Below are 12,058 nucleotides of genomic sequence, written 5' to 3'. Positions count from 1 at the left end.
ACAGTACTATATAACATTTTAGACACACTCTAGACAGTTTATCAGCTAAAAAAAAGTTCATTTTGGGGTAAGTTACTCTTTTAAGCCCCTTCTCAACTCCACTCTATGCCCTTCGCGCAATTCCAGAACCTCCTCTCCAGTGGTTCTAAGCAGGTAGAACCAAGTACAGCACTCTTACGATTTTGACGTCAGCAAAGTGCTGCCTGTGAATTAGCTCTTGAATTGATTGACAGAGGAAGGACGTTACTTGTGCGAATTTATTCTGCAAACATTCTTCTGGAGAGAGATGCTTTTGTTTTGGAGTCTGAGTGTGCAGTACAAAGACATGGTGAAAGCAGTAATAAAACCACGGTCTAAATTGGAGGTGCAAACCTTTGGGAAAGGTAGAACTTGCAAACACTTCCTGGAGAGAGGTGAAGGAGGCGAGCACTGGACAAAGCGAAACTGATATCCTGGGAGGTTTCGGACAAGTTGGCTGCCCACAGTTACACAAGCACTTATAAACAGCACCCTGACAATAAATAATGAATTCAGTATGACTTAACTGTCATACTGTGTGTTTAGCTTCTTGTACAAGTCATCATAAACCTTCAGTTTTGCCTTTGCTGCTTCATTCTTTGATCTACAATAAGAAGGTATTACCTCAAACTAATATCTCCTTGTGATTTTGTCTACTCTCACAGTCCCATTTATTCTTCTTCCTTTCTGGATGGCTTCCCACAGTTCACTATTCCACTACCAGATCCATCTAACATCTTATTTTTGTCCAGACATAACACACTACATACCTTCCTGTTCTCTCTCTAATCACTGTTGCTGTCATTGCACAGACAGTTCTTCTATTCCACTGTTGTCTGGCCACGCTTTCACCTACCACAACCAGTCCCTAATCCCCATCACTTTACCTCTTCTAAACAGGATGTAGTCTACCTGCACACTCCTGCCAACACTCATACGGGTCACCCTATGTTCCTCGTCTTTTGGAAACAGGTGTTTTTTCCACCTTCTTGGCAAAAATCCATCACCATTTGGCATTCCAGTTTCCTTTCCTTTAACACTAAACCTCATGACTTCCTCATCTTCTCGGTTTCCTTCACCAACTTGTCCAGTCCTGTCCACTCTAATCACCACTCTCCTCTGGTAATACTCCATCACTTTGTCTACATCCATCCAAAATTTCTCTTTCTCCTTTACCTCATATCAAATCTGTGGAGCAAAACCACTGACAGCATTCAATGTCAGACTTTTACCTTCAGACACATCATCCTTCCTGCCATTTTTTAACCTCTACTACATTGCTTGCAAACTCCTCTTCAGGACCACACCTACTCCATTTCTTGTAGAAATAAAATAAAAAAGCTTAAAGCCTGTGTTCTGCTGCTTGGGGCCAGCCGAAGAAAAACACTGGCTTGTGATCCCCAGTGACTGGTTTTGGAGAATATCTGAAGCTGCAACCCCAAAAATCCAGTAGTAAAACCTAAAATAGTTTAAATATTGGTTAAATTATTTTTTTATTTGACATTTATTTAACCAAGTTAGTCAGTTGAGAAAACATTCCCATTTACAACGATGACCTGYCTAAGAGACAGCAAATACATAACAGGAGAGCACAAAATGGGCAACATATAAGCAGTTGACAAACATAACATAATACAGACTCTGTGAGATGTTAACAATCGAAGAACTAGAACAAGATCGTGTACAAATGAGTGACAACAGAGATTGAGGAGGGAAATTATTAAAAGCATGTACAGCAGTCATCAAGCGATGCTCTCACWGCGTTTTTAAAAGATGCAAATGGAACAAAAGAAGTAAGTCATAGCATTTTTGGAAGATGGTTCCAATCATTAGCTGCAGAAAATTGAAAATATAAATGGCCAAAGAAAGTGTGTGCTTTAGATACAGAAAAGAGGAGGGTATGAATTGCTAAAGATATTGAGTAACGAGCTGATGCAGGATGCTGCTGCCTATGTTAATTTCAAAAGTGTTTTAGCAGAATAAATTATGAGCATGGAGGTATTTGCCAAGGTTGGTTTAAACCAAGCCATGGTAGGTGTAATGTAGGTGGAGGAATGCATTGTGCTCAGCCAGTAACATTTTGGGTTAAAGTAGGTTTGGTTTTTCAAAAATCAACTCTGCAAAACATGGTCACATGACTTGCTGGTTGATTGATCGCAAACTGTCAACAGAAAATTTTTTAGCAGTTGGTTTACAATTTTTAGACTCTTCTCCAGTACTCAGCTCAGCAAGATACTAGCTTTAATAATTGAGAAAATTTAAATAAATAACCTCTGGGATAACAAATCAGTTAATCTAATTACACAGTAAGTTGATCTAAGAACTGTTTTTAATTTACTCAAGGTGTATTTTATTTTCCTTTCTTCTCTCTGGGATCAGAACCCAACCCAGGTGGGCACAGCCTTGCAAGTCTTCTATAACCTTGGCAGTATAAGAGATACCATTAACTTTGTTGTGGAGGGCTACAAAACCACCATAAAGGACAACATCAGCAGCGCTCTTGACATCAAGGGTCTGACACAACCAGCTAACCCCAGAGGTAAGACCCAAGATTCAGTTTTCAATTCAGTTTATTTATATAGCACCAAGTCTCYTGGCACTGTACAAAAAACATTCAATTTAAGGAAAAAGGCAGATTACATTTAARTTTAACTTCATAACAATCCTGAGCAGCACATTGGCAGCAGTGGAAAGGCAAAACTCCCTTTTAACAGAATGAAACCTCCAGCAGAACCAGAACCAAAWCCAGGCTCAGGACAAYTGGCCATCTYTCTGGAACCAGCTTGTTTGMGMGACAGGAAAGAGARGGAGAAAAACAAACACAGATTGGTCCAGGTGTATTTRCCTCTGGAAGAGAGACTAAACAAAACCTGTTAGTGCTATAAATAATTACAACAACTGTAATTCACCTCCAAAATTCAGCTTTGTGTGCCTGCGTACTGAGGGACAAAGACTCAAAAGGTTTATAACTAATARTGGTTTAGCATTAATCAATAACTCTGACTGATAAACAGCAGGCACTCTTCCACCTGAACCTGTTGTTCTTGAAACATAAACATGTAAATAATTAACAGGGGTGGATTAATTTATACCAACAAAATCCTCCTGTTGAAACCAGGTTTCTGTAAGACAGAATAAATCAATATGATGATCAGTTATCTGATCAACTGACAGACTTACAGGAAAGAGATCTGGTGTTCAATAATCTACACCTAATGATAGTATTTACTTCTGGTACAGTAACTGTTTTCATATTTATAGGATCTTTATGATTTTTAATATTTTTTTTATGAGGATCTGGTTCATTAAGATGTTTCTCTTTAACACATTTGCACAAAGAGTATGTTGTCCTAATTTCAGAAATGTGACAGGATATAGCATTTTTTTAAGGCTGACCTAGTTCAAGTGTTGCTTGTTCCAAAAATAGGTTATTGTACCATGACCACAGAGAATAGTTTGTTCTGGCTAAAAAATGTGTCATTTTCATGGCTCTGATGTGGTCCWTTATTGCTTTAGTTATAACAGGATTCTTGCACATTCTTGAAAAGTCTAGAATTACATTGTTATTGTTTTTAAAGTCAGAATAATTATATAAAATTGTTTCCATTATTGTTTCCAGACTCTGTTCACTATCGCATTGAAAAAAAAAGTATTTTTAAAAGTTGGTAGAGTGCACAGGGACTGCTGGATATGGGTACCAGTCACCACTGTGATCCTGAAAGGAAGAAGCAGGTAAAACGATGATGATGGATAGAATGAGCACYGTGCTTTTCACAAAAATAAAGGATAAGCTTCACTATTTTGTTATTTACCCCCGAGGATTACTGATTTTAGGAAATTTAAAAAAAGATAATTATTTGTTGTTAGATACCCTAACTGTACTCTGGTGGGCATGGTGTCACTAACCCCCTAATCTGCTAAGAGTGGAACCAACTTTTCATTGAGCGGTTTAGCCCTTGCACTAATTTTATTATTATTCACTGAACTTCACTTCTGCCTATATAAATTCCAATTATTTTTTATTATCCTAATCATTTTTTAAGCACATCGTACCATATTTTAAATGTATCTGTCGCAATGATATACTGAGCMGTGCTGTGTAGAGAAAAGCACAGTCAGTTCCTCTAAGTCTGAGGCCATGGTTCTCAACTGGAAATGGGTGAAATGCACCTGCTGGTTCAGGGGAAATTATCTGTCTCAAGCAGAGGAGTTTAAGTGTCTGATTGTCTTGTTCACAAGTGATGGTATGATGGTGTGGGAGATTGACCGACAGATTGGAGCCTCTTCCTCAGTGATGAGGGCATTGTTTCGGTCAGTCGTTGTGAGGAAAGTGCTGAATCGAAAGGCAAAGCTCTTGATTTACTGGTTTGTGTASTAGGGCTGGGTATTACGACCAATTCCCTAAATCAATTCCATTTCAATTCATAAGGTTCTGAAGTGATAATGATTCAGTTCCATCTGCTTTTAAGTATGAAAATGATTCAACTTGTTGCAAAATACAAATGTATTTTTTTCCCTTCACCATAAACAACAGGTTTTAAGGGCAAACTTGTAAATTGGAGTAGGTGTTTGAGTTCTACAGTGCCACATTCCCACCTAAAAGCTTTATAAAAGTTAATTTTATGTAAATGAAAAAGTTAAATATCAAAATTTACCGAATTTCCTTCTGAGCAGCTGGCCTCGACATCCAATAAATTATGGGACTGGGTGGATCAAGAAGGATGATGCTTGAGCTATAACATTTTTGTATATCTGAACACCAGTTTCAGATTGTGACCCCACTTAAAATATGGTGTCTATCGCAAAACTGTTGTAGGTCAGCCACATCTATAMTCCTATCAAATTTCYTGCTGRTAGTTGCAGCTGTTTCTYTGTTATGGTTGACCAAAAATCTCGCCTGGACCTGTTYCGTCTGTGAACTGACTACAGATTATCGGCAGAAAATCGAGATGAAGATTATAAYTTCAATAACACCAATCGACAGTCACTAAAATTTAAATTATGGAGAGTAACTTTACCAAAACAATGTTGGACTTGGTAGTTTTCTCTGGTCCCTTCCCCAACTTGACCAGRGATGACATATTTACCTGCTAGCTCTCAAGGTCTTGTCCTGAAAACAATGTGAGCCACATAGTTGGAGTGCATTTTGGTAAAAACTACGTCTGATAATGGAGAGATGGTATCCATCCCACTTTGGATGAAGCTGCTCTTCTTTCTAGGAATTTGCCCCACTATWGCAGCACAAACAAAAATTTTAACAGCACAAACAAAGCACTAAAATTAGACCAGTCCAGTTCATTTTGGAGTAATCTGAGGGGAAAGTGACCCCTGAATGACCTAGAAAATAATCTAATATCTCAGAAACCATAGCAGCACAAAATGAAAATTTTAGCAGTAGAAACGAAACACTCTGTTTGGATTTTTAATATGGGTGAGGGTTCGGCTTCACTCGGTTAGCAACTAGACTTCTGTTTTGTAGTTGTAGATTTGCAGAGTTCAAAGCTTTTAAATARGTGATTTAAGTATTGATATTATCAACATCTGGATCAGTCTGTTTACACATTCTTCAATGATGTACAAATTCAATGAAATGCGGTATGGCCAAATAAAGACTGCAGTTAGTTTAAACATTTATTTGTCACATACCAATGTTGTTGTTGTTGTTGTTGTTGTTGTTGTTGTTGTTAGAAAATTTGACAAGTAAAAAAAAAACATTTTGAAAAAAAAAACTTTTACCACTGGTGTTAAGTCCATTGTACTGCTAACAATAGTCAAAACACACTAGTTCTGATTTGATTAGCTTTTTTTTCTAAATGACAGGAGTAGAGTGACTAATTAAAAGAAAATGCAGTTCAAGCAAAAGGAGTAGTGTTTGTGGATTTAGGAAAAGATGGTGTGTTTTGTTCCCTCAGGTGCTCCTGGCAGAGCAGTGATGCCAACACCAGGAAACACAGCAGCCTTCCGTGCTGCATTATGGACAAACCTGGAAAAARTAATGGACCAGATATGTGCTGCATGTAAACAGGTGCCTAGTCCGAGAATGAATGTACATACAGAGCATTAGATAAATCAGCCAAAAACAGGATGAAATGAAAATTGAATAGTATTCAGAAGGGCTAACCAACTGTGTCTGAAATTTTCTTTGTAAAAACTATAAAGGTGCAGCACCTGCAGAAAGTTTTGATGAAGAAGCGAGATCCTGTCAGTCATGTGTGCTTCATTGATGATATTATCAAGGTGGGTAATCTTGTGAACTCTTATGATGTCAAATTCATACAATTCATAAAACAACAAAGCAATGAAACCAATTAAGTACTGATTATTCCCTTTAAATTAATTCAGGAAATCAAGGTGATTTGTGTAAATTTTGTKTTCGAAAGCAAAAGGTGTCAAACGAATTGTAAAGCCCATTTTTTGTGAACTTATCCAAAGCCAGAATAGAAAAGTGAGATAAAGACACAGCACAAACACCTCTGTATTCAGTATTTCCTCTACAGAATTTTAGGTTTTGTTAAGTTGGCTGACAAAAAAAAGTCCAGCTAATGTAAACATGCTCTGTGGTACATCAGTTGAGCATGTATTTTTACTGTTTATGAAATGCTAAGCTGTTATTTCCTATCCAATGCTTCCACTTTTGGCCAATTTTCCTTCTTCTGCATCTACMTTGTTCCATCAGCTTTGTTTCAAGCAGAGCAAAGCGTAGTGACCGGACCTTGACTAACCCAATCAGCAAGATCAGAAACACCTGATTTATTGATTGTTTTTATAATATCTTGTTTTTAGTTTATATTTTTACTGTATTATTTTAAAAGTAGCACGTTGGCAAATGGCAGTTGTTTTTAAATGTGCCATTTAAATATTAATTAGGTTTGGTAACAGATTTCAAATTAAAGTAGAGTGCATTTCATGAACAGTTTATTTTTTTGCAGAAAATTTTTTGCTCTCTTTGCCTTAGTTTATCTATCTCAGATTTTTCATAGGTYTTAAGTAAGACTTTTGGTACTTGTGCCCAGGGGTGAAACTAGCAGGGACTTTGTATCTTGGGATATCAGAGAGAGGTTTTCAAGAATGTGTTGCTGTTGTTCAAGTTGTAATTGCTCTGTATTGCTCAACTAGTATTGGTGATATTACATGCTGTTCGGAGACATAGAAAAAGAAATGCAACTCTCTTAGCTTTATGGGAATATCCKGGAAGACGCTGACAGCAGGAATGGCTGATCAATCGTGTAAGGTAAATGTTTGTTACATCAGAACTTATTCAGCACGTGTTTCCAACTTCCCTTTCATGCGTTAACTATTTTTGGAAAATCCAAAAACCACCTTAAGCAAGTGTAAAAACATTTTTGAGAAATGGAGGATTTTTTTTTCTTTTTCGAATTTTGCAGTGTCTATCAGCCTTTTCTAATGTGATACTTTAAAATGAACATAGAAGCGTTTGTGGAAACACAGCTAATGTCTGGTGATGGGACGTTGTCAGTGTCTTACTTTGTTTAGACGGAGCTAAAGTAGCAATTGAATTTGTTTGTCCTTTTTACATATATTTGGGTTGTGATATCACCATCATCACCTCTGTTGAATCACCACTTTATCATATTGGCGGAGTTTGTGCTCTTGAATGATCCTAGGAGCTATGCTGTCAGGGGCAATTTCGATTGCTCCTGGTAAGGTTTACCATGGCAGCTAGGAAACAGGCCAGACAAAGAATGATTCAACAGACTCTTATGGACATACAATATGAAGAAACTTAATGTCCCTTGCCCAAACATGGGTTACTGGGYCCTCATTCTGGAGTCCAGCCTGGGGGAGGGGCATGTCGTGAGCACCCAGTGGCCGGGTCTCTACCCATGGTGCCCAGTTGGGCTCAGCCTGAATGAGGTACTTGTGTTTTTCTTCCTGTGGGACCACCACCTGCAGGAGGGGCTGTACGAGTTGGGTGCATGATGTCTTGAGCATTAGCCAAACATGGGGACATTAGTACTCTGACCCTGGCCAACCAAAGCTGGCTGTTGGGACATGGAACGTCACCTCTCTGGTGGGGAAGGAGCCTGACCTTGTGTGTGAGGTGTTGAGAGGTACCAGCTAGATATAGTTGGGCTAACCTCAATGCAGAGCTTAMGCTCRGGAACCAATCTCCTRGAGAGGGGCTGGATATTACTCRACTCTGGAGTTGCTCATGGTGAGAGGRGCCAAGCTGGTGTGGGTCTACTTTTGGCCRCTRGACTTGATGCCRGTGTGTTGGAGTTTACCCCAGTAGATAAGAGYGTAGCTTCCCTGCACCTTTGGGTGGGGGGACAGGCTCTGCAATCATTTGTGCTTAAACACCAATTGATTGCTCTGAGTATTCAGCCTTCTTGGAGTCTTTAGCGAGGGTGCAGAAGGTGCTCCAGCTGGGATTCCTTTATTTTAGTGGGGGACTTCAATGCCCATGTGGGTAATGGCAATGTGGCCTGAAGAGGACTGATTGGGAGGAACGGCCTCTCTTATCTGAACCTGGGCGATGTTCTGTTGTTGGACTTCTGTGCTAGTCACAGTTTGTCCATCACAAACACCATGTTCCAACATYAGAGTGTCTATAAGCGCACGTGACACCAGAACACCCCAGGTTGCAGATRGATGAWTMACTTTGTAGTTGTGTCATCTGATCTGCATCTGTATGTTTTAGACACTCAGGTGAAGAGAGGAGCTGAGCCYTCAARGGATCATCACCTGGTAGTGAMTTGGATCAGATGGCAAGGGAAGACGCCAGACAGACCCGGTAGACCCAAATGTGTAGTGAGGGGTTTGCTGGGAACGCCTGGCAGAGAAACTCATCAGACAGATCTTCAACTTAAACCTCCAGMAGAACTTCAACCACAWCCCAGCTMAGGGGCGGGGARATTGAGTCTGAGTGGGCCATGTTCRGCGCCTCAATTGTTGAAGCAGCTGCCTTAAGCTGTGGCTACAAGGTTGTTGGTGCTTCTTACAGTGGCCATCCCCTAACTTGGTGGTGGACACCCCAGGTTAGGGAGMCTGTTAAACTTCAGGAGGAGTCCTATCAGGCCTTGTTGGCTGGTAGGACTCGAGTCAGTTGAGGATTATCGGCAGGCAAAGCGGACTGCAGCACTTGCTGTTGCTGAGGCAAAAGCTCGGATGTGGGAGGAGTTCAYTGAGTTCATGGACTAAGTAAAGCCTCTTCATCGACTCCGAGGAGATTCTGGCAAACCATCCGGCGGCTGAGGCGGTGAAAGTGACACTTTAACTAACACTGTGTTCAGTGAAAGGTGGGGTGCTGTTAACCTCAACCAGTGATGTCATTGGGAGGTGGAAGGAATACTTCTTGGACCTTCTCTAGTTTTCTATGGAGGAAGCAGAGTCTCAGGACTTTGGGGTTGGTCTGTGCATAACTGGGGGTGAAGATCAGTAGCTTTTTTCAGCTCTGCAAAGCTGATTTGGCTTTTGATCTGCACTTCAGTATAAAATGTCCTCAGGCATTCATTGATACATGATTACATACAGTCACCTCCAAAAGTATTGGAACTGCATGTCAGATTTCCTGTTTTTTGTTGTGCACTAAAGACATTTGGGTTTAAGCTCAAAAGATGAACATGAGACAAGAGTTTTGTCTGTCCAGGGTGTACCTTGCCTCCCACACAATGATCTCACATGAGAAGAAAAGGAAAAAGCATGAAAAGAAAATTGATGATTAGTGTAGTAACATTATATCAGAGCTGCACTTGTAAATGTTTTGTCATTTAACCATRACAGTTTGTCTTTTYCCTGAGTTATTCAGATTCTTATGTTGCTCTTTTTAATCAACTTCAAGGACAACCTGTTCTCAACTGCTGACACTATATCACTGCAGTGAAATGAGTCTTTTTTTTTCACCTGTCAGTGAAAGATAGGGTTGATSTATTTGAAGATGAAGAATAAATAAAMTGGAGGTCTCTATTTGTACAGTAGKTCTTCAAAAAGAAAAGTAGCGTAGTTACAAGATTTACCAAAATAGAAGATAAAAAAAAATTTCAGGCTATTCAACGCATACTTTTTTACTTGAATTGACAATGAGAATGATTTGCCATCTCATAATTGAAACAGAAAACAGAAACATAGCTGAGGCATGTTCTTAAAAAATACATTTAAATGTATTTTGTATTGTCTTTAATACATGTTTCTGTACAATAAGATTTGTGATCTGTATTGCATCACATGAGACACACTCAATTGGGCAGCTATTTAAGCGCCCAGAGAGAAGTTGGAGTTTAGGTGTCTTGCTCAAGGACACTATAACATGTGGCCATGGCAGGGAATTGAACCTGTGACTTTCTAATCCCAAGTCAACTACCCTACCATTGCTCAACAACCCTCACCTCTTGGTATGAGTCATTGWTTGAAATGGTAACATCTGGTCTTTGCGACCACCAAACAGCAACAACCAAATTTGTTACTGAGGACAGATCGATGATGATTAACAAAAACTTTGTACTTAGTTTAAAAAATAGTTGACCACAAAGAGAATTGCTAAACTGAGTTAACTCATTATGGTTTGAAGATGATACAAGGTAGACGTCTATCACATTTAATGCATTTACGCTCCACGTTAACCAAGAGTTTTGCTCCATGTCTCTCTTGGTTTTGGGATGCTCTCTTCAGTAATTTAAATTTTAAAAAGAAAAAAAGCCATAAAGCCAGGCATCAATATTTATAATAATGGTTTCAATTTTACTCAGTAGTKCACAACACTGTGGACCACATTTCACTTTTTTACCTCCCCAGATAACCTGGTAGTAGAACTCTGAGCAGGAGACGGTTACTATAGAAACAAAGCTCTCACCAATTACCCAGCGATGGAGGTGTGATTTGAGAGTTAATGACATGTCTAAATGCAAAGCTACTCAGCAGCACAGCTCCACCATCATCTTCCCTGCGTTTACATTAGTACCATGTTTCTAACAGGCACGTACCACATCGGCCAACAGCAGGCTGTACAGCAGCTGCATCGWCCTCTGTTTGAGTCTCTTGTCAGGTCTGCGCATAAAACTCAGGCCTACAGAGGAAGCMGTGGATACAGCTTCCAAACTCATCCGTCTGCATGTGGTGAATGGTGGAAGAGTCTGTACCAAGCTTAGTGTTGAGTAGAACTTGCTGCTAAGCGTGCTAGCTTGAATTCTTCTTCCATGTTTGAAAAATGTTTATATAAACACAGGTCTGTAACAGTACCTTAGCGTATCCCATCAGAAGAGGTCACATACAGCCATAGGAAAAATTGCAATCTCTCTGCAGCTCTCTTTTTTGTTATAGTGATTTTCCCTGAACACATCAACAGGCTGTCAGATAAATGAGGCAGCTAATGCACAGAAGCTGTTGTTGAAAGAAATTTGTCAACTCTGAGGGTATTGAACATAACACTTCTGTTTGCTTTATTTCCTCCCCCTCTTTGTTAGTAGTTGTTCTGATGAGGCTTTTCTCTGACTATCTGGTGGACTTCTGGATATATTTTTTGTCTCCAAGCAACCAGAGATGAACTTGTAGCCTACATGTGCTCCTTTTTTCTGGTCTGGGCTCAGTCCCCCAGTGGTCACAGCACATACTACATGCTATTAGGGCTGGGCAATGTGACTGTAAACTACAGTTGTCATATATTGGAGCTTTATTGTGACATTCAACATACAGTATAGTGCAATATTTTTTATATCTTCCTGCCACAAATTCTCCTAAATCACTCGTACGCACAACTTAAGAACAAATCTGTCCGTACATCTGTTGCATGAGGTCCATTGTGAGAATAATAGCAATATCACATTCCCAGACTGGATTGAGAGAATAAAGTGAAATTAAAGGGATCCACGATTAGTTGCAACATTAGACTTTATTTGACAAACATTTATTTTAACTGTAAAAATAGTATAGGGTGTTTAGTTTTTAAAAATTTTAAACTAAATTTTTAAAATACATATTACATGGACTGAGCTATTTTATTTACATGCAAAGCATTCTGGGTGAATGACGTTCACAGGTCCTCGGTGTGAACGAGCTATATCCACTCTGAAGGTTCTATATCCAC

The 12,058-nt window shown here is 39.4% G+C and overlaps 1 protein-coding gene across 1 annotated transcript in view; it reads left to right on the top strand.

Annotated features, from left to right (window-relative positions):
• cog5 (component of oligomeric golgi complex 5) overlaps nt 1-12,058 on the top strand; it is a gene marked incomplete at its 5' end in the record, with an annotated part of 84,989 nt that overhangs the window by 43,186 nt on the left and 29,745 nt on the right. The window contains 3 exon segments of the mRNA XM_014018065.1: nt 2,398-2,557; nt 5,931-6,043; nt 6,178-6,255. Coding sequence (XP_013873519.1) covers nt 2,398-2,557; nt 5,931-6,043; nt 6,178-6,255 — 351 coding nt within the window.

The sequence above is a fragment of the Austrofundulus limnaeus genome, unplaced genomic scaffold, assembly GCF_001266775.1.
Source record: "Austrofundulus limnaeus strain Quisiro unplaced genomic scaffold, Austrofundulus_limnaeus-1.0 Scaffold182, whole genome shotgun sequence".
NCBI lineage: Eukaryota > Metazoa > Chordata > Actinopteri > Cyprinodontiformes > Rivulidae > Austrofundulus > Austrofundulus limnaeus.
Note: the sequence above shows the minus strand (reverse complement) of the source record. Positions and strands in the feature narration are given on the sequence as shown.